Source organism: Abrus precatorius, unplaced genomic scaffold (assembly GCF_003935025.1).
Source record: "Abrus precatorius isolate BTA unplaced genomic scaffold, Abrus_2018 Scaffold5, whole genome shotgun sequence".
Classification (NCBI taxonomy): domain Eukaryota; kingdom Viridiplantae; phylum Streptophyta; class Magnoliopsida; order Fabales; family Fabaceae; genus Abrus; species Abrus precatorius.
The window spans coordinates 14,936,648-14,960,603 of NW_020874395.1; the positions used below are offsets into that span (position 1 = coordinate 14,936,648).

A 23,956-nucleotide genomic window follows, 5' to 3' on the forward strand; every position below is an offset into this window, starting at 1 on the left:
TTTAACAAAAATTACATTAAAATATATTAAAAATTATGAAGATAAACATAGTTTTATATTTTTAAAAAAATTATTTTTTTAACTAATGTACTTATTATTATTATTTTCTAAAAATACATACTGGCCATTACCTCTGTCCAAGGAATGACTATTATACATTGTTGTTGTTTACTACTATTATTATTATTGTTATTAAATAAAAGAATTAATAATTCAAGATAAAATAAAAATATTAATAAACTATTTACATATAATAAATTTTTATTAAAAATAATAAAATATTATAAAATTGAATAGATTACCAATATTAAATATTATATTTTAATAAAAAATATTATTTAAGATTTTTTATTGTGTGTTCAAGAAATTATATTTAAAATAATGTAAAAAAATTCATGTAAAGGAAGTTAAGAGCAAAACATCGGACTCAAATAATTTAAAAATAATAGACTTAATTATTAAGAAAAGTAAAAATAACTTGAAATCGTGTTTTATTAAACTAATATTTTCCAATATTCTTATCATAATCATACTTCATATATTTTCCAATCCTCTCTGTTATTATGCATTCTGGATTTTAATTTTTATTCTGTCAATTTACTTTGAATATAAATAAATAAAATAAAATAATTTGAAAGTTCAACTGAATAAGGTGTAAATGAGAATGGTAAATGGTGGAAAGTTCAAACATGCTTACTATTATTTTCTTTTCGATTATTCTATTTTATATATGAAGTGTACAAATTAAAAAGTTTTAAAAATATATATTTGTTTGCTGAAAAAATTTAATAAATGAATAAAAACAACTATCTATTGCATTATTATTATTATTCTCTTATTAACCTAAATATCTGCTACAGAGAAATATAAAAATCATTATTTATTTATTTATTAGTTAATTTGTTCCCATATCTTCTTCATCATTGTGCATAGCGTTTCACCAAGCTGTTACCAAAACCACATCCACCCTCTCCGTAAGAACTCTTCTCTCTCTTTCTCTCTTTCTCTCTTTCTCTCTCTATTCTTTTGAAATATTTATCGAATCTTCTTTATGTGTATATGCATATTATGCTATGAAGCTTTTGAGGTTGAATTCAACGACGGTGGGAGTGCTGCAACCTCAACAAATGATCAAGTTGAAGCCTTTTGAGTTCTGATTCATGTGGGTGCCGTGATTTCTCGCTGTGCGGATTTAGGGTTGCGGTTTCAGATTTCAATTTTAGAAGCCCCATAGAAGCTTTGTACTCCCTCTATGTTCGCTTTTGCAATAAAATTGTTGTGGGTGCCTTTGTAATTTCATCTTTCTTGTTTTTATGGCACAGTTCATAGCTTTGAACTTTTTCCCCAAAATACTGTACAATCAACAATTATCGTCACGTTGCTATAGTGTTTTTGTTGTTGTCTTTTTTTCCCACTTTCTGTATCATTTTGTTTTAATTTGATTTTATTGGGAAAACACTGGAAAATTATCGTCAATAACTGATAACACTCACTGTTGCTGCTACCTATCATTGAAACAAAAGATATCATATAAAAAAAAAAAGGAAAAAAGAAAAAAATATTTATCAATTTGTTTGTTCATGGGGATCCCTGGATTGAACAATCAAAATAATGGGCAGCAAAGGTTAGGCATAACTGAGCCCATTTCATTGGCTGGACCAACTGAGGAAGATGTCATCAAGACACGTGAGCTTGAGAAGGTTATGTTTGTACTTGTTGTGAATTCATGTGTATTTTGGAGCTTTAATGAGTGTTAATTTGTGCTGAATTTGGATTCTGGGTTCAGTACCTGCAAGGTGTTGGATTGTATGAGAGTCAGCAAGAGGCTGTGGGTAGGGAGGAGGTGCTTGGCAGGCTGGACCAGGTTGAATTTGTTTATGTTCAGTGCAATTTCGCTTTATATTGTATTGGTATTGGAAATGTAGTCTTAGGAATGAGAGGCCCTTCCTTCAAATGTAGTGGAAATCGCTGTGAATTTGTTTGTTTTGATTGTGCTGTTGTAATGTGAACTAGATTGTGAAGATTTGGGTTAAAAACATTAGCCGTGCAAAGGGATTCAATGAACAACTGGTGCAAGAAGCAAATGCCAAGATTTTCACCTTTGGCTCTTATCGGCTAGGGGTATGGAGCTACTCTTGTCTTCCAAACTTTCTTATTTGTGTGTGTATGCACACCACCAATCCTTGCTTTATTATATCCAAGAATAGTGTCTGCTGGACAAAGCATGTATCAGGGAGAGTTAGGAATTAAGATAGCACTATCTTCGTATGACATATTGGTTCTTTAGATGATATTTTCTTTCCTGTGTTTACATCTGATAGGACCTCATAATGTTCAAAATTGTAGGTTTTTTCAAGCATATGGTGTCATGTAATGTAATCAAATCATGTTATTTGAATTTGGTTATAGTTATATGCATTATTGCATTTGATATTTTTGTGAAACTGTATGTTTCAGAACTTTGATATATTTTATGTTTGTAGCTTGGCCAGAGTAACTGTATGTATCTTCATTTTTGTTATTCTGTTACAAATGCACTGGGATGATGAATTGAAGAAAAATGATACATTCATTAATCCTCTACATATTTCACAATCCAGATTATATGTTGTATGAAAACTTTGTTTGAAGTCTCTAGGATTACATTCCAGCCAAAGATGCCAACACCAGCAAAACAAGCACCGTTTCACAGTTCCATTGAGAATTTTCGTCCATGTTTCCAAAAACCTTGACAATGGGTATTAGGTAGAGAAAAAGTCTTCTGAGGCTGTGGGGAAAATACAATCCTTCCCAAACCTAGTGTGAAAGGAAGAGAAACAATGAAGCAATATGAAATTAGGATCAAATAAATTTATTGCTTGCAATATTTTTTGTTATGTTTATTACCAAAGTTTTTGTTTCAAATGCTGTAGGTGCATGGCCCTGGAGCTGATATAGATACTCTTTGTGTGGGACCTAGACATGCAACCAGAGATGTATGATAATTCTTGCAATTTTATTGTGCATATATAATTTTTTCATTCATATGTCATGTCAGCTAAAATTATTATTAAATTGGCTTTAGGAAGATTTCTTTGGTGAGCTACATAAGATGCTATCTGAGATGCAGGAAGTAACAGAATTGCACCCTGTGCCTGATGCTCATGTCCCTGTGATGAAATTCAAGTTTAATGGAGTTTCTGTAGATCTCCTGTATGCAAGATTGGCTTTGTGGGTTATTCCTGAAGTAAGTAATTTATGCAAAAACAATTAACTGTGTTTTGGGTACAATTCTTGTTCCTTTTGTTCTCATCTACGTCCTCCATTTCTCCTTATCAGGAGTTATTATTGTTATGTGGTTTTTTAGAGTATTTGAGAACAGTTTGAATTGAAGGAGATTATATATATGAGAAATGCTTAGTATTTTAAATGAAATTTTGACAGCACCCTATTTTACTACATGAACTGTTACTGTATTAAAGATTAGGACATTTGTGACTTAATCATTAAACCTTTAGTTCCTTTGAAAATGAAACTTCTACAGATGTGCATACATTACCCCTCTGCCATATATGTTTTGTTCAGGTTTTACAAATCTAAACGTGTAAGTTGTATCTTACCTTTTATTTACTATTAAGTAATATTTTGAATTTTCACAGGACTTAGATATATCCCAGGAATCAATATTACAAAATGCAGATGAACAAACTGTTCTTAGTCTTAATGGTTGTAGAGTAACTGATCAAGTCCTGCGTTTGGTTCCAAATATTCAGGTGGTGGATATAAAATTTATACTCCCACATATTTTGTTTTCAGTTTTTTTTTATGGCACACTTTTCATTGATTGTATTCTGTTTCTGAAATGCAGACTTTTCGCACAACATTGAGATGCATGAGGTTTTGGGCAAAGCGTCGTGGTGTTTATTCAAATGTATGACATAACTCATACAAGGATGCTTATTCACTGTTCTGAACTAGTTCACTATTACTTGATGTACTCTTCTGATTTTCCTAATCATCTTCTTGCTATTTCATGAGCAGGTTGCAGGTTTTCTTGGTGGTATAAACTTGGCATTGCTTGTTGCTCGAATATGCCAGCTATATCCTAATGCACTACCTAATATGTTAGTGTCTCGATTCTTTAGGGTATATACTCAATGGCGATGGCCAAATCCAGTCATGCTTTGTGCTATTGAAGAAGGATCTCTTGGACTACCAGTCTGGGATCCTAGAAGAAATCCCAAGGATAGATATCATCTAATGCCTATAATTACTCCTGCTTATCCTTGCATGAACTCTACTTACAATGTGACATCAAGTACATTGCGTGTTATGTCAGAGGAGTTTCGGAGGGGAAGTGAAATATGTGAGGTATGATTTGACAATTTCAAGAATGTTTCTTTTTGGAAAACTCTGGAAAAGCTTGATGAAGCTGTCTAGTTCAGTATATATGAAGTTTAAAAATTGAAATAAATTTTTTTCAAGGTTTCCCCAATTTTTTTGTTTCATCCCATTAGCTTTGGGGCACTAAACCATTGTCCTTAGATGATTTGACATGGGTCCTTCAAGTTAGATTTCCAATGATCAGAGGACTCAGGTCTGGCAGTGGGGCAGTGTATTGAAGTTATGCCAGTAGATATATATCGGTTAAATTTCCTTGTTTAGCAAGTTTGACCCCCCCTTTTTTGACAACATAATAATTTCCTTGAAGTTCCTTTTGCGATCTACGGTTCTTTCTACATTTTTTGTCAGTTGCCAGCTTTAAAGTTTTATGAAAGGATTGATTGTTGATCAATGTTTGATTAGATAAGGCTTGAATTCTGGTTTATAGAAGTTTATATAAATGGATTGGATACGTTATCCAGGAAGTAACAATTTCATGCAGGATGGTTTACTTTCATAATTTTGATATGTTTGGCTTTGATTTTTGTTATTTTATATAATTTTTTGTTCTTGTTGCAATATTTAAGTTGCTTCAATTTGGTCTTTCTGGTATCTGTAGGCTATGGACGCTAGCAAGGCTGATTGGGACACTCTTTTTGAGCCTTATCCCTTTTTTGAAGTTTACAAGAATTATCTACAGATAGACATTACAGCAGAGAACGAGGATGACCTTAGACAATGGAAAGGCTGGGTTGAGTCTCGTCTTCGCCAGTTAACGTTGAAAGTATAATTTTTATTGTTTCTTATCCCTTTTTTTAAATCTTTGCTAGAAATGTAGGGGGTTGCATGCAAGTTTGTATATTTTCTGTTTTCCAATTCATATATATCCTAATTTGGTCTTCCTTTAAACTTCTAGATTGAGAGGCACACTTATGGCATGCTTCAGTGTCATCCACATCCTGGTGAATTTTCAGACAAAACTAGAGCTTTCCACCACTGTTACTTTATGGGTTTGCAGCGTAAGCAAGGGGTTCCAGTGAATGAAGGTGAGCAATTTGATATAAGGCTAACTGTAGAAGAATTTAAGCATTCTGTCAACGCATACACTCTGTGGAAACCTGGAATGGATATCCATGTGTCCCATGTGAAACGCCGTAGCATACCTAACTTCATATTCCCTGGCGGTGTCCGACCATCATACACATCAAAAGGAAATAGTGAGAATAAACAAAGTTCCAAATTAAGGGTTTCTGGCCATGGTCAAACAGAAAAGCCTCAAGGAGGTAAAGCCGTTGCGATGGAAGTAGATGACGTTAGGAAGAGAAAGCGATCAGAGGACAACATGGATACTAACTCAAAGAATTCCAAGTCCCTTGTATCTTTACCTACCCCCAGCAGGGAATTTCATGATGATAGAATTCCTATAAGTGCTTCTAGTTCTTGTTCTATGAAATTTGATGAATCAGAAGTCAACAGTATGGGTGGACAAAAGAGTGAGAAACCTTGTCTTAAATCCCTTGGGGAAGTTCCTTCTGGGGATTGTGAGACCAATGGATCAGTGACAGGTAACCAACAAGTGAACCCCATAGTTGCAACTACTGATATATCTAATTCTAAAGAAGAAGAAAAGCTAGCCATTGAGAAAATTATGTCCGGTCCGTATGAAGCACATCAAACCTTCACTGAGGAACCTGATGAGCTTGAAGATGATATTGTGTATAAAAATCAAGTCAAAGATTATGGTGGGAGCATGAATATCAGCAACTTGGAATCTTCAAACTCAAAGTCTGCAGTGGCAGAAGAGCCTGTCATTTCAAAAGAAACTAATCTTTCGACTCATTTATGCTCCAATGATGGGTTGGAGGAGCTTGAGGTTAACCTCTTTTTATGGCTTAAATTTAGAAAGTTTTTATTGCCAGCTTCAATAAAATGTCATGCAGCAATTGTAAAACGTAGATACCAAATTTCCCTGAATTGCTTGCTAAATTTGCTCAAAGCCCAGTCAAACCTGTATAGGAGCTATAATTTGTTGGACTTTTTTTCAATCTCTTTTCTGTTCAATGTCTGGTACTTGCTGTTGTCCTTATCTTTTCACTATATTTTTAGATAGAATTTGATTGGCTTAATTTTCTTCAATGATACATAATACAAGTATGGTATGATATTAGCATTATGTTAAGAAACAAATATATGATGAAGGTTATCCGAACTCTGGAGTCCATATAGATTATATGATGTCACGTCGATCTGACCGGTTCCTTTGTAAATTCTTAGATGAGGGTATTAAATTGGTATTTGTTGCTATTACTTAATCCGAGCTAACATAATAAGCTGGATTATGTTTCTATCCTTGTGCTTTCTTGGAGAATTCTCACATCCCGAATATGGATCTCTTGTTACAGATTTTATTTTTACACCAATTGCTTTTATATCAGTGACATTATGTGAGAATTACAATGTTCTTTTACAGTGCAAATAGTATGAAGAAATTGAAGCAGTTCTGACTATTTTCTTTTCTTCCCTTTCATTGTTTCTCTCTCCCGTTTTTGTTCTTTCTTTTGGCAAAGCCTGCTGAGTTGACAGCACCATTGTTAAGCGGGACTCCTGCACCTGCACCAATGAGGAAGCCTCTTATCAGGTAGACAATACCAATTGCTAGTATTGTAATTATCTTGGTTTCCATATTCCTACACTTGTTGTTTTGGTTATGCTATAAATTTGGTTTCATTGTGTCCTTATTTTCAGGTTGAACTTCACCTCTTTAGGAAAAGCTGCTGACAAAAGTTCTTAGACCCTTAATGATTTGAGCTGCAGCTAGCTGATAACTAGGCTGTAACATTATCATTTCTAGTTCCTTGTTTATTTATGTAATGATTTTGATGCAGTAAATAAACTGGAGCTAGAAAAGCCATAAATTTTCGTTGATGTGTACCTGAAAATATGTTGCACCGGCTTAAAAAAAGATTTTGATGAGTCGTGAATTTGTGCAGTCTATTAGCATAATGTCAAGGGAATTGTTTCTTGCACATTAACAACTGAACCATTAATGCTTAACGAGGAATTTATTATATGTCTTTATATATAAGTTTTTATTAGCTAAACGTATTTTGATAAGTGATCGATGAGTTATTTCTTATCTCAGGAAGTGATTAACCTCTTTATTAGTTAGACTATTTAATCATTTTACAAATTTGGTTAACATATCAGTTAGGAATCTGTATTAAAACAAATACTATGCAAATAACTGGACGCAAATTTAGCATCAAGATTTATACATTATAGAGGAAAATCGTGCCACTTAAACTTCGGTCTAATTCTGCAAGAATACTAGGTTGCTGTGTGGAACAGAATGGAAAAGAACGGTAACAAGCCCCGATTTCTTTCCCATTAGTTCGATTAGAGGCACTCAAAGCAATGATAAACATGTAAGGTTGAGAATCTAATGCAACATGTACTTTTAATTATTTAAAGTTTGTTGAAAATTATAAAAATATGAGAGGGAAACATTAATTTAAAAGTGAAAAAAAAAAGAGATTCAAAAATAAATTTGGTTATTTGTAATTCATGAAGGGGGCTACACCATCTAGTTGAGCAAGCTATATAAACATGGTTGATGGGCCATTATTCATGTTCTGTAAACTCTGCTTCTTTTATCCTACTAAGCAAGGCATGATAATTGTTAATTGAAATGTTTATTTGAAATGATTTTCACCCATCCTTTCGTGTTTACATTAAAATACTCGTGGGTTATAAAGCTTCGGGGTAAAAATATGATGAAATTGCTTTTTAATTCTTATATCGTCCATCATTTAGAAGGTGAATATGATTAGCATTGTTTTTAAAATTAGATTGGCTTAAATCAGTAAAAAAATTATTCTTAGTTTTATAAGTTTTAATCATAGGTTTATAATAAAATAACGACAACTCATTAAAAGAAATTAGAAAGTAACACATTGTTATACAAGTACATCATTAATTAAAATACAAAAAATCGATTTTACAAAAACATAAACTCAATTTATTGACTCCTGGTTTCATCTTGATATTTGTTGTTGTAAGAAAAAAAGACCAAGTCCATTCACATTTCATTAGGCCCCACTCCTCCATTAGGTTTTCATTTCTAAAGTTTCTATTTCTTGTTGCTTATCCATCTTTTAAAAGCTTTTCTGTTGTGAAGGCCCATTGTTGTGTTTATCAGTGAGGTAGGCCAAGGTGTTTTGCCTATTTCGGCTTTCAATTTTTCTGCTAAAAAATCAACAATTGGCACTATGAGCCTATGACATGGAATCTAAAGCAAATCTTTCACTAGTTACTCCTCTTCTCTAATGAACTTTGGACAGTAAGAATGGTGAACTACTGAATGATTTGGATTTCTAGTGACTTGTGGAAAAGGATTATGCAATTCCTTCTCTCTCAGACAATCTATTTCAATTTCTTTTCTCTTTCTCACTTATTATTTTTCCACTCTTCCACTAACTAATCAACAAGAAGATCCATTAAAAAATAATGGGATTTCTCTTTTTATTAGAATAGCATTTACACCTAGTCCACCTTTTGGCATTTTTTTTGGTTTAAGTTTAGCTTTCTTACACCTTGATGTTTAGTTCTAAGTATGGTGGGATATTAAAATATTTCAGATGGTTAAAACTATAATAAAACGTACTTTATGAGATTTAGACAATTTTTTTTCTGTGAATTAATTTTTTAAAGGAATCAAGTCCCGTTTCCTAATAAGAACTGAGTCAGCATTAAGCTTAGTTCATGAAAATAAGGATTAATCCATTAACTCTTAAAGCAAATGTTTGCTATTTGGAAAAGATTCGTTTGCATTTCTATGGTATGTGTAGTGTAATAGATAGTATGTACAGCATCACTAGGCAAAAAGGACTTTGCCGAACATAGCAATGCAAACCGTGGAGGTTACTCTTGATGTGTTTTCTCACGAGCATTTTTTTGTCATTTCCTCTTGTCCTTTGGGTTTATGGGTCCATACCCATGTTTGCTTGTAATTGCATGCTCGACATCATCTATCTTGTACTTTTTCTTTAGATACGACCACTCAAGAACTTCACACCAAGCATGTTTGGCTTTCTTTTTTTCAACTTAAATGAACTTTTAGTTTCTTTACAAGATTTTTTTTTAATTTAATTCTCATAGGTTAAAAACTTATATATAAATCCTTCCATAAATATTTATTTTTAATTTCATCTTTACCATATATTTTAGTATTTTATAACAATATTAACTCTTTCTCTTATTTAAAAAATAATTATTTAACAAGTTTAAACATATATTTAAACATGGCGCATGAATTGTTTTGACTTTGGACATATAGTTGTGACTCCTTAAACATCGTTTCATTGAATGTCTAATTACTTTTGATATGAATGGTATATTTTGAAACATTACGCTTAGGTAATAGTTCGTTTGGTTCATATCATCCATCAAGGCACTGCAATCATGGCTTCAGCATAGAAAATGAACCTTCTGAACATATTTGAATCGACCACTTGATTATTAAAAAATAAAAATACAAATATTTATGTGGGTCAATGATTGAGGAAAGATCAGAATCTGGAGATACAGAGTCAAAAGCTTTTTATTTTGTCAATTTAATTTTTGTTTGATTGGCTTCAATTTTAATCACTTTTTCAGTGTAATGGGGCCATGCAACGTTAAACCAGTAGAATCTGTACCATTGGCAATTTCCATGGCCATAACAACGAGGGTGGTAGCAAAAAGTCTGCTCTCATCTCAATATTCCTTAGTGGGAATTTCAATGCTTGCTTAATTATATCTAATCAAAAGTAATATTCTTTATTCTCATAAATTTCTTGCAAATTAAATATGTTGAACTTATCCGTTAAATAATAGTTATTAGAGTTAGTAAAATAGGTCATTTGGTCCATTCTAATCGAGTTTATAAAATAATATTTAAGTTTAATAAAATTTAACTTTTTAAAACAGTTTTGTGAGTTTTTACAGATTTAATTAAATTAAGCTAAAAAGCTTAAATCAAAATTTAAAACTTTAATCCTTATATTGTATCAAACCCATTTGAATTAACTTAATTGGACAAGTTGATCTTACTAACTCTAATAGTTACCTTGAAATTAAGACGTTAAATGAGATTTGGTTTGTAAAAATAAAGTGGGGAGTTATCAGTAAAAAATGTGTATATATGATTATATGCTAAGTGTATATTCCTATTAGAACATGTTTAATTAATCGCTTTCCTTTTCTCTTTCACTGTATGATAAAATAGAATGGAAAATATTGTGGATTTCTCTCTATCTTTTTAATTCATATAACGCATCTTGTAGAATAAACCGTAACACTGCATATATATAAACTTTGCCTTTTCAAAACTCAAGATAAACAACGATGCTATTAATAGCAGCGTTTATAATTTAGTTTTATTTAATTTTTACTTCAAAAATTATTTATATTGAACATAAAAATAATATATGATTCTTTTTAAATGTAATATAAAAATTAAATCGATATTTCACTGTAATTAATTCAGATTTTTTTAAAAAATTTTTATTTATTTAAAAACATTCAATTGAATGAAATTAGAGTTTAAAATAGATAGAAATAATACATCATTTATTTATATTATTATATAAGATTAATGAAATTTTTTGTATAAAAAAATAATTAAAAAATATAAATATATTAGAAGCATAGTTCGATTTAGTTTAGTTTGATTTTAATAATAAAAATAAAGAGCTGAATGAAATATAAATTGTGAGTTTTTTTAATTTTATGTATTTTTAATTTTTTGGATAAATTTAACAAATTAAAAAGAGTTTAATTCGATTTTAAACATCCTTATTTATTTATTCATTTTATTTAATTATATATTATATTCATGATTTTATTTTTGTTTATTTTTTCCGCCCATTAATTTCATGTCTACAAGATGGTGTGAATTATTGTTTTTATAGATACCTTACCATCATTATAGCTTGCCTTATAGCACAGTAACTTGTGTCCTTGTTTTCAAATTTGATCCCAAAGTGAATCTATCTGTGCCCAAGTTTTTGCTTGCCCTAGAATATGGTTGCATTCATAATGGCTTTTCATGTTGATGTTGATGACTGAAATTTGAAGAAAATTTCACCAAAATTTCAAAGCGTACTACAACCAGCTGGCATATATATATAATGATACTGTTCCATTTTATCACAATTTAATATAGGCGTGAGACTTTCTATATATATATAAACAAAGTCTTCACTTGACCAAAAGTTGATCAGCAACTTTTGGTTCACCCACTATTTTGTATATTCTCTCATACTTAATTCCCACCATTTAAAATTAAAATAAATCCAAATCCTTATCATTTCCAGAAGTATTTTACTGTAGATAAAGTTAAATTGCGATTTAAACCTCTACTTAGTAATTAATAAAATGATTGACACTAAGTCTGAACACTCTTTCATTTAATTCATATAAGTTAATAGCACGGATTTCTTATATATAATATCTCTCTATATCATTGATTGTTATATGTGATTGATATGGCACATTTGACGCCATTTTGTATATTTTTTTCTAATATATTTTTTGTGTGTTAAGAGACAAGTCCTTTATAGATATAGCCTCTATTAGAAGTGTCCAATAATAAGCATTAGAGGAAATATATATGAGTAAAATTTGACCTTTGCCTTTATTTACCTCTCGTATCAAATATTATTTTTAACCTTGGAATGGTAAAATTTAGTAAGTGTTTGAATCACTTTAATGATATATGCTTCTATTATTGTTATTGTTATTATTATTGAAGTTTAAGACTTGATACTACTCATGTAGAAGTCAAGATTCCACCAATATGGACGATCTTAATTTAACTTTAAGATATGGGGTTGAGTCTCATCCCTTGATACATTTTCCACACCAAATTCCTTGTCTATTCTTTTGTCAGAGTTGATGCTACTCTTCACTCCATTTGTAATAAAATCTTCAACATAATAAGAGTCCTTATGCACTATTTGCTGTACACGCATGGTTTATGCGGCATATAGCACGAATAATTCCACTCCATCACTATTAATAACGTGGGGACGAGGCTTTTTATACGTATATTAAATCATTTGATATAAATACATCAAAATAATAGTTAACTTTTAAAATAAAGGGTTATTTTTTAAAAAAATTACTCATTTCTTTCAAATAATTTGAATCATGCAAACATGTAATAATTCAGCAACACTGCTTTATTACATGTTTGAAACAAGACCATAGGGGGATTATCCAGATAGAAAAATCCGAGAAGAAAACATAAATATTCTCCAATAAATATTCAACTCCTTGAGATGGGAATGAAGCACTTGTAGTTTGTACATGTTTCTGTTCTAAAAAACATCATCACGCAAATGATAACGAGTTTTGAACCGAGTTTGTACTTTATCAACTTGGCCACTATTGAAGACACATGCACATGTTAATGGGCCACCCAACCACTTTGGAGCCGAAAGGTACAAATTCTTTGAAATGCATGTCATAGAAACTGTCAACTCATTGGTCACTACATGACAAAGATGGGAATTCAAGCTTACTTATAAGAATCCAGAAATATTTACCCATAAAAGTTAATACATATTAACATGATAACATTTTATACAATTCAAGAGAAAAAATTGTAATAGAGTAGTTGATAATGAAAGAAATAATATTATGTCATGAAAAAATATTGTATGAATAATATAACTCTTATATTAATTATTAAGAGAATATAAGAAATATTCTAACTCTTAATACAAGTGTTTCAGTAAGTTTAAGAGGTACAAAACTTATCAATATTGTAATGGATAAATGCACTATTTTGAAAAAAGAATAAAAAGTTTTTCCAATTTTTGTGGGCAACTATAAGACTATAACCCAACCTTAATATGGTTCATTAATTTGATTAAATCTAGACATGTGCTCTTCTTTCAAAATTACATCATTATATATAATCAAGTCAGCTAAACAATACAACCATTCATATATATTAGTATATAGATCCTCTAAAGTTTGGTGTTCCTGAACCAATTTATGATATTGAACATAATAAGTATTAGAAGTATTATTATTTTTACGTTAATATTTTGATATACTAATCATTATGGACATAAAGTGCGTTTAGAAGAAAAAAAATGATGAAGAGTTTATATTAATAATTATTAGTAAATTTTTAGCATAATTTATTAATTTTTATTTTAAAAGTTCTGATATTATAAAAAAGTATTAAAAAAAGATAAACAGGTAATTAAATATTTATCTAAACGCACCCATAATCTTTGTTAATGGTAATAGTTATTATTCTATCTGATTTTATTTATTTCAACCATTTGATCCAACACCAACTATACAACATGAAAGCTTTAGTTAGCGATTGATGCATGTCTTTCCTTATGTCACTGCTGATTAATTATTAGGCTTCGGCCAACATTTAATATGAAAAAGATATTTCCTAATAATTTGTATTGTCACAGATTAGACACAGATTCAAATGTTCCTTTTGCTAAAACATGGATCCCACCCACTTACATGAATTAATTAATTTCCAGGAAGAAGATATATAGCAAAAAATAAGTGGAGAGTTCATTCAATAAGATGCAACCTCCTCTAATGTGCTACTTTCCAACGTTGCTAAACATTGCCATAATTATATCTGAAAAAATAATGTAAAAAGAATCTTCCTATGTGTTATTTATTTTAAAAAGAAATCAATGCATTATCAGCCGATAATAATAATAATAATAATTGCACGAGAAATTTGACTACTCAAATGGGCCTCAAACACAAAAGCTAATCTATATTTGCTTATTTGGCTAAGATGCTTTGTCTTACATACTTAAACAGCACAGTGAAGGAAGGGAAGTACGTCAGAATAATTTTATTTTTTCTAGTGATCTTAAGTATAAAACAAAAGCTAAATCGTAAAAAAAATTAATTATAATTTATTGAGTATGTTTTATATTATTTTTTAGTCAAAATTAAAGTTTTATGATGCTAAAAACTACATTTTAAATTATTATAAATTATTGAATTAAAATATAACACTAAAAATATCTTTAAAAATTACACCTAAATTTTATCTAATTTTGAAAAAAAGCATGAGGAGAGGTGCAAATAGATAGAGAAGGGTAAGGGATAAAAATGCCTTTGTTTGAGAATTTTTGCTCCTACATTTTGTCTTCATGTTATATATCAGAATATTGTGGATGTTATTAGAAATGATTCGGATGAAAATATTTCATTCCCAAGAAGGACAGAAAATTAAGTTCAGTCTCACTTAGTTGGATGTAAAAAAAGAAATAAAAAAAGATAGAAAAGAGAAAAAAATAATATAAAAGTAGATAAATTTTAATGTTTTTTAGAGTAAGAGAAAATAAAAGTAGATAAATTTTAACGTTGTTTAGAGTAAGGAAAAAAAATAAAGTAAAGATATATCAATATGTGTTAAATAATCTATTTTACCCTTACAATAAAATAAAATAAATGTGGGGAATATTTTCCTCTCTTTTTATGTTTCTAATATACGTGGGTGTCATTGTTTTTTTCTCTTTTATATCTCTCTGTCGTTTCAACATGCAAAGAAAATTTTGGAATTTATATTTTACTTCCAAGTTATGGATATGTTTCTTAATACTTATGATTTTCTCTCAAAATTTTAATATAACTTAATGATTTTTGCTGCTTCTTTTATACTCAGATACTAAGAAAATGTGAATATATTTAAGTTTGTTATCTGATTTTAATTTTTTTATTTTAATTACAAAATTAAAATATTATTTGTATTCTATGCTCTATTTTTAGACATTTATAATTTTTATAAATATTTAAAAATGGCCACTACTATCATTGTCCAAATCACCCCAATTCACGGTGGTTGGCATAGTTCTACCAATACGGAAATCAAAGAAAATAGAGTGAAAAAAATATATTAAGAGTTATTACCAATGTTTTTTATTTTAATAATTCAATATTACTCCATAAATTGACATTGTGAACATTTAATAATAATCAAATGTTTTTATTATTTTGAGACAAGTTTAAGATTTTTTTTTATTTCAATTAGAAATTATTCTAGTACTATAATTTATAATTAATATAATTTTATGTATTATATTTTTTATTTATTAACTTTTAAATAATCTTTTAGGTATACATTAATGATTAAGATCCGTTGACTTTAACAAATTTTACTCAGTATCTTATTGTTCTTTAAGAAATCAAAAATATTATCAATGCATTTTATCATATATAATTTTGAATAACTCATCTTGCTTTTCAGTAAAAATATGTATTACAAAATTCTATATGATAAAGATTCATTGATTTTTTTAAAAGATTTTTTTATTTCACTTTTTGAAACTGAGTTTAAAGAAATAAAAAAATAGTAAAATTTATTAAAATATATTTATTAAATTAAAAATATAAACTAAAATAAATATTTTTATATTAAATATTATTATTAATAATCATTTAAACTTAATTCCAAAAATTGATTTTTTTCCCTTAATTTTAACACCCGTTGTTCATGTGATCTCCTCCCGCGTGCTTTCGTTTCTCTGCCATGAACATATCCATTGTTCAACTCACCTCTCTCCTTTGCCTCTGAAGGAATGGCCACATTTTTATGTTTTGGTAGAGATTAATCTAAATTGAAATGATAGATTAAGCTCAAACAAGTTAATATTAGTTATTAATTTATGTGTTTAATCTAATCTAATAAAGTCACATTTATTATGAATTGAATTTGAGTAAGTTGATATATATACTCATACTATATATTTTTATGTTTATTGTAATATTATTTATTAAACTTGTATTTATAAATTTTTAAAGTGTGTGTTTTAATAGTATATTTTATATGTTTTGGTCTAGAATAAATATATTCCATTTAATACAGCTGTATTTATCATAAATCAAATTTGAAATCACATGTTGTTTAAATTAATTTTGTCGATTAATTTACGTATTTGATAGTATTTTTTTTTATGTAGATTGTAATACTATTTATTAAATTTTAATTTATAACTTTTTTAAAGTGTGTTTAAAAATGTAAAAAATTGTTAAATTATATATATTTAAATATAAAAGTTATAATTTACAATATTAAAATAAAATTATGTTTGAATAATGGTTTCGAATTGTTTGACTTGGTCTAACTAAGGACATTGTTTTTCAAAATACCAACAGCAAATTCAAGTAAGTTCGATTATGAGTTGACTTGAGCAGTTTTGATTCAGATGCAAATTTCGTACTCATAACCACACTTGCCACGTTTAGCAACAGGGAGAAAGGTACATTAAATATGCAAAATTCTTATTTTTTTAATTGTAATAATTTTTAACTCTCACAATCGTGACACTTTTTTTTGTTAATATTCCCGTTTTCTATATATATATGATTAAAATAAATCAAGTTACATAACTAAACTAAAAATTAAAAATACTAATTTTGTCATTAAAATTTTAGAGGTTAAGATATTACAGATTAAACTTTAAGACCTGTTGATTAATTATTAGTCACATTTACTATTTTTCTTTTATACCTTATAGTAAAAAAATACAAAAGTTATTTTAAGTAATTTAGTTTACAGACACTAAGAAAAAAATATATGATAAAAAGAATTACAAGAACTTTAAAAAAGTTATTAACAAAAATTAATAATAAATAATATTATTTTGAATTTAATTTTTAATTAAATACAATAAAGTAATGCGATTTATATTGATAAAATAAAATCTAGTGATGTTGTTTTACCCAATCCATTCCTCGGCTATGTGATTTGCTGGATTATTAAATACTGATAACATTTGCATTTGCATGGCCATTGGATTTTCCTATTTAATCTTTGACTGTTTCTCCTATCATTGACCACGTGCTTTGATTCACAAACGCTGCTAATTAGTTCACTCGTTATAATTATAGGAGTGATTATTACTTATTGTAATTTTATTTAAGTAATTTTTCTAATATATTTTTTATTATTAGTATAACTATAAAATATATTTTTGACAATTTTTTTTAATATTATTACATAAGAACAACAATATCGTAAAAGTCAATATTTAGAAATAAATTTTTTAAGCATTAATTTAGATAGTAGTACGTAGAAACTAACTTATAAAAACACATTTAGAGAGTAGTTAGTATTGATTTTAAGAGAGGTACGTTTTGGTCTCTTTCACATATGTAAGTTTTCTTTGTTTTTCTTGTACTAATAAAATTGATCTTTTTCACATTTATTGGTATCTTTCTCACATTTCTCTTCATTTTCTCTTCTCTCTATTAATTTATTCTCTTTTTCTATGCTTAACTGTATTTGGTTGATTCATGTATATGTGGAGTGTTTGGTTAACATAATATACAAATTTAAGTTTTAATTTTAATTTATGATAAAAATGAAAAAATTTTGAATGTCAGATATATTTTAGAGAAAGAACTGCTCTCCAATATCAACATTTGAGAACTGTTATTAAATGTAACACATTGAATAATGAGAGATTTTAAAACAGTTATAAATGTTCTCTAAATTAAAATGCTAAATTAAAACAGACCTGATTTTATATCTCCTTTCTGACGTAGTAAGTATTACTGTCAAAGATGATAGCTGGTTGGCCAGGTAAGCACATGGGCCATACATTTCTTTTTTCACAAAATTATGTAATGAAATTATTATTTTTAATTTAAATCATTGGGAATTGAGAAATTTGAATAACTTATTATTATTTTTTAGACCATAACAAAAAATTCACGACGTAGTTTATTTGCTAATTAAGCTTCAATTTTTTCAAATAAATAAAGCATGCTTGTATGCTCTTAAGTGATATATATTTTAAGTGATAGATTATTATAAGATTAAAAGTGTGTGAGAATTCAGGCCAGTGAGCCAGTCCAACATTAATTAATAAGGTTAGGCCACGCGAGATAAAAATGTTTAGACTTGCATTTTATTATCCCATCCTTTTATATTAAGTTATTAGATTATTTGAATTAACTCATCAAGTGGTCTCACTCATTTATATAATTCTAATTAGCAAACTCTATAACTCTTCGATCAAGAAAACAAAAAAAAAAGTTTATTAGTATATATTTTCAGCGTTAATTTTAAGTGATTAAAAATAAAAAAAACATTATAAATATTTTATTTCTCAATAAAACCATCTATGAATTATTTAAAATAACTCAAAGAACCGATGTTAAAAAAAATTAAGTCACCTCATTAACGGTTTTGTGCGTGAGTTATTGTGTATTAAGAACTTTCCTTTCATCTATCTATAGAACAAGAGTCTTGATAATTTCACACAAACTTTTATACAATATTTTCTTTATACCCTTCACATGTTGACATAATTTTTTAATAAAAAGTTATGCTTATTCAGCATTTTTAAGTCTCCTACATATAAAAGAAATGTAAGAGAGGACAAGAGTATTATAGCCTGTTTAGAAGATAGAATTAATGAATAATAATTTATGACTCTTATAAATTATTTTTAGCTTATTTCAATAAGTTATTTTATATATTTCTTCAAAATAAATTATTTAAGCTTATCACAATAAGTTATATTGTTAAATTTATGATGTAATTAATTATTTTTAAAAATTATTTAAATAAACAATCATCCAAAGATAAGAGGTAGACGGCAAACGAATATTTCTCATGCAACAAAATTTGACTGGTGCATTGATTTTAGGGTAAGAGTACAGATTAAAGTTGGATGCATGAAAAATAGGAATTCCTGGATTAGGTGTTGTGTACATGAATTTGCGTTGACTTAACTTAAAACGTTACTTTCCTCTTAATTAAAAGCAACAATAGGAAGATTTTGAGCTAGTAGAAATTCGTTAGGAGTTATTTGTTGAATGAACATTTGTTAATAATGTAGAGTATTCACCTTATAATGATATTTACCAAGAATATAAATTATATAATTTTGAACGAGCATTTGTTAATAATGATATTCACCTTATAATATATGGAGAAAGACCCATCAACAATACAAATATTATCAATTTTTTCACCTCTTACTTCATCAAAATGGTTGCATTTCACTTTTTTTTTTCTCTGGTACTATATAACGATCACATCCCGAATATGAAAGGCTGGGTCATGGATCTTTCTTGAAAAGAGTCTTTTTCAATCACAGATCATGCTGTGACTTTGAAGACAATACAGACAAATAAAAATTTAATACTTCAGAAGTTGGCTTAAGACAGGCTTTTTACAGTATGTCCCAACTTGCCATCTTGTAGGGTTAATCAGAATACACAGTCCATGAGCTAACAATGGAGCTAGTAGAGTAGTAGCTAGCTAGGGTTATTTAATAAAAATACACTCTCTTTCTTAAATTATTTGTTACTTTAGATGTTTTAGTTTTTTTCTCCAAATGTTTATTCTTTTGAAAAATAAAAATATTATTTATTTTTTGTAATAATACCTTTATTTTTTAATATTTTAACTAAATATTTCAAAAAAATTGCTTCTCAGTATCTTTAAAATAATTTTTCATTAAAAACTACATTGTTTATTAAAAATTATGGTAAAACTATATTCATGGTATTTTTTATATTTTATATTTTTAATCCTTTAACAAGTGTTAAGGTATTGGTTAATATTTTTCATATTTAAATAATGTACGCACAATTACATTCTAAATCTTTTTACAGGGCATTTTTATCAAAGAAAGATATTTATCATAATATCTTATGTAATTAATAAAATTTTCAAAATATGTGTTACCCTTTTTCTTTTTGTATTTGTTTTTACTCAAAGAAAGATTTTATTTTTGTTTGTTTGTTAAGTTAGTAGTTTAAAAATTTAAAATTTTTCTAACCTACTACGTAACTCAAATCACCTCGAATGATCGAGGGTGTTCGAAAGATTACGTACATGTTTGAAATCGCATTCAGTGTAAAATATTCACAAAAGTTATAGTTGGCAGCGTACAAGTGGACACACATTTTTTTCTCTTTTGAACGTGGCTAATTATCATACCTTTACATTTAACCTGAAACTTTATGAAAAAATTTTTAAAATTTGTTTAGTATTTTGAAAAAAAAAGAAATAAAATAGTTTAAAAAGTAAGCGTAGAAAAATAAAAATTAATACAAAATTTTTAAATTAAAATTTAAAAAAAAAAATTAAACAAGAACAATGTCATCTTCTCCTCTTTCTTTCAAAAATCAACTCACAAGCAAAATATAAATGTAATTTTATAAATATGAGTAATACTGTTCTTCAATTAAAATTAAAAATTTATTTCAATAATATGCAATAATATTAGATATAAATATTTTTATCAAAATAAAATTATAATTAATCAACAACCCTAATAACACCTATAAAATAACAGAAGTTTACACTCTTGGACGTGGCTCATGTTGTTTACCGGAAATGGTATCTATCTTGGATTGCAACACCGAAAATGGAATGCTTAATTAATGGAATATATTAATTGCCTTCTACAGTTGGAATACGTCGCATAATGGTGTCGTTACACAATTTTAATTTGAGAACCTATTAAAAAATTATTTAAATATAAAGTAATATTATATTTTTATTGAAAAATATTTATTATATATTTATATATTTTACATAATAAATAGTATTTTTAAATGCTTAAAATTAACTCTAAAACCTCATGTTAATAAGATGGTTTAAATAAAATGACATTTGCATTATATATAAATTGATTTATCATATACATGAATAGACAATATAATTATTGAGCCAGCTTGGTGTTGTTCTTGAATAGTAAATTACTATATATAATGAGACTTATAACTAACAAATGATGTTCTAACGATGAGTAGATGATATTCACATCAAATCTCCAATGAGAAGCTTGACCCATTTGTAATCCGTACACCCATTGACTGATACAGAGGTCACCTTTGCGAATCGGTGAACAATTGTGGGGTACTGAGTTGGAAAAATCCTGCAAAGTATATGCCCTACAACATGTCATGGCCATTTTGGACCCGTACATTTTCCTTGTTTAACTAGCTTGCTTCTATAGTCCTCCAATGACGAAAATTCCCATTTTCAATTGGTCCTTCCACAAAGCAAGTGGTAGCTAATCCTCCTTTCTGTGAATCACGTTGTCAGAGCGATTTTGTTTAGGGTTTGTCTAAAATATCTTATAGGATAAGCAATCTTATTTTAGATAGATTAATCAAGTTAAAACATTATGATTAAAATTGTATATCATCTTTTTAATATGTTTTATAGATAAAATCTTATTAGTTCATTTAGAATGACATTATTTACTTCATGGGATAATTTAGATAAATCCTTTTTCTTATAAAGGAAACAAAAATAAATGAAAGCATATCACCTTAAGTATGGCCTAATTAATATTTCCGAATTAAAAAAATGCTTAAGGAAAAAACCAATATCTATCTAAGCTTTGAAGACCTTACATTATCATTACTGGATCCCTTCAGCTTCTCATTCTAATATCTTTTTCACACCGTCAACATACAGTTTCACGATCTCCAATAACCACAATTGGTGCGCATCTAACTGCAAAATGCAAAGGTTAATGGCCACTAAATGCCCAACTGAAAAGAAGTTCATGCTTATAATAGCTGCAATTTTGCGAAGTGAAAAACAAGGTTAGGTGAGAAGGAAAAGTGAAGAAGAGATTAACTCATATATGTGTAATTTACTTAATATTACAAAATTCCAATTAAGAGAAATGCAAGATGAACAAGTGGAGTAATATATAAGAGTGAGAAATGGAGGGTAGTGAAGGTGATGACAGAAGCCTAGAGAGCACAAAGGAGTGAGATGCAGTTGTGTTCCACCTATATGTATCTATGTGCGCATATCATCATCTGTGCTCTCTATCTTCTGTCAACAACCTTATCAACTAGTGCCTCCCACTCTCTTTGTCTCCCTTCCCCCATGTACTGTTCACCATAAGAAAACGAAAATCACATAACAAAAAAAGAATAGTTATACATATGCATAGAAGAAGATATATAGGGTGGTGATAAAAGGGGAAGAAGTAAATAAAATATATAGAGAGGAAAGAGGGTTGGGTTAGGAACTTTGGAGTGTTGGGTTTCTTACCGGCCAAGAGCACCTATTTATAGGAAAAATGAAAAGGGTAAGATGGCTAGCCAACCCACTTGAAAGAATGGGTGAAAGAGGATCAAATATTCCAATAGCTAGTACCATCAATGACCCTTTCCATGTACTCTCAATTTTGTAACTGCTTTTCACGAGAAAAAAAATATCCTGAAAAAGGACATCCTAGCTAGGTAACTTCCTAATCTATTTCACGTACTCCATGTACTCACTCCCTGTAAAACCATGCATGCCAATTGCCTTCTCTCAATGATTTTTACACGAGAATATTATTTCTACATGAGAATAAAAAAGTAAATTCAATTCAATTTTAAAAATGTTGCATGTGTTTTATATTTTTAATCTTGATTATTTATAATAAGATGTAATGGGTGTGATTTGTTTCCTTCATTCTCATGTAAAATAAATATTTTTATCTGATATATTCCCTGTACGTACGTGTGTGTGGTGTGATTTTTGAGCCACTAACAGGGTGAGCGATTCAAATATTTAGTGCAATGGTGTACCACAGGGTCCATTCTTCTTCTTTTAGAACAGTTATTGATATGATATGCACCCATGTGCAATGGAGATTTCTGTAAATCTTGTGAGATCATCATCATATTTTCAAAGTGCCACTATAACTTAGCAATCCAAATGCTATACAGAGTTGTTGTGATTTCTATCTATCTCATTCACTTACTATGAGTGGCCTATGGGGACCACAATTCAAATACTCCATTGTTGTAGGGACCTTGGCAAGTGAAGCTGTCTAGTGGTTCAGAAAATTGTTGAATATGTAAGTTAATATATGGTGACAAATCAATTTTAATATATATATTTTCTACACTTGGAACCTGAGGATTGCTGTGGCTTGTGTCAATTGATTTACCTTATTTGGAGTCATGACTCTTAAAAGAAACCTAACCACACAATGCTAAAACACTGAGGATGATGCTATGTTCGCATGGTTGGGAAGTCACCATCAACAGGCAGGGCAAGAGGGTTCATAAATTCAGGGTACCAGCTATTGGAGTGTTTCCGTATTATGTCTTCAGTTTTCTACGTGTTTGCGTCCATCTTCTTGTTTATCATGTTTCTTCTAATACTATGTCTCGCACCAATAATTTTCAAAATTGAAGCCCTGCACAAAAAAATTGTCATTTACTAATAGAGAAAAATTATAAGTATTAGGATTATTTTTTATCAGCATAAGTTTTGAATAATAAAAAATAAATTATTAGTAGGGATAACAAATTTATATTAATGATATAATGTATTATGCTGACATTTGATATACTGATTATATACATTAATAAAACTATTTATTTGTATAATGTATCATGTTATTAATATAAATAACTAACATTTATATTAATGGTTTAATCGTTAATATAGATAAAATTATATCAGTAAATATACTGATCCAACAGTGTGGAGTTAGTAATCATCTCACATCTAATTGTATTGCGATTGTGTCATATTCGAAACAAATATATTCAAGATATATACGTGCGA

The 23,956-nt window shown here is 28.7% G+C and overlaps 1 protein-coding gene across 5 annotated transcripts; it reads left to right on the forward strand.

Annotated features, from left to right (window-relative positions):
• Positions 1 to 895: 895 nt before the first annotated feature.
• LOC113867108 (nuclear poly(A) polymerase 1) lies at positions 896 to 7,429 on the forward strand. 5 transcript variants are annotated; one of them, XM_027502125.1, is made up of 13 exons: positions 896 to 974; positions 1,080 to 1,700; positions 1,787 to 1,864; positions 2,014 to 2,121; positions 2,913 to 2,975; positions 3,065 to 3,226; positions 3,639 to 3,752; positions 3,848 to 3,910; positions 4,021 to 4,350; positions 4,982 to 5,146; positions 5,279 to 6,235; positions 6,930 to 7,000; positions 7,108 to 7,429. In XM_027502125.1, the coding sequence occupies exons 2-13, from the start codon at positions 1,581 to 1,583 to the stop codon at positions 7,151 to 7,153; spliced, it is 2,277 nt and encodes a 758-aa protein (XP_027357926.1). In that variant the 5' UTR covers positions 896 to 974; positions 1,080 to 1,580; the 3' UTR covers positions 7,154 to 7,429. The 5 variants fall into 5 exon arrangements, 2 of the variants coding, with proteins under 2 accessions (XP_027357926.1, XP_027357925.1); XR_003505136.1 differs by having other exon boundaries at positions 5,279 to 7,000; positions 7,108 to 7,179; XM_027502124.1 differs by having other exon boundaries at positions 5,279 to 7,385.
• Positions 7,430 to 23,956: the final 16,527 nt, after the last annotated feature.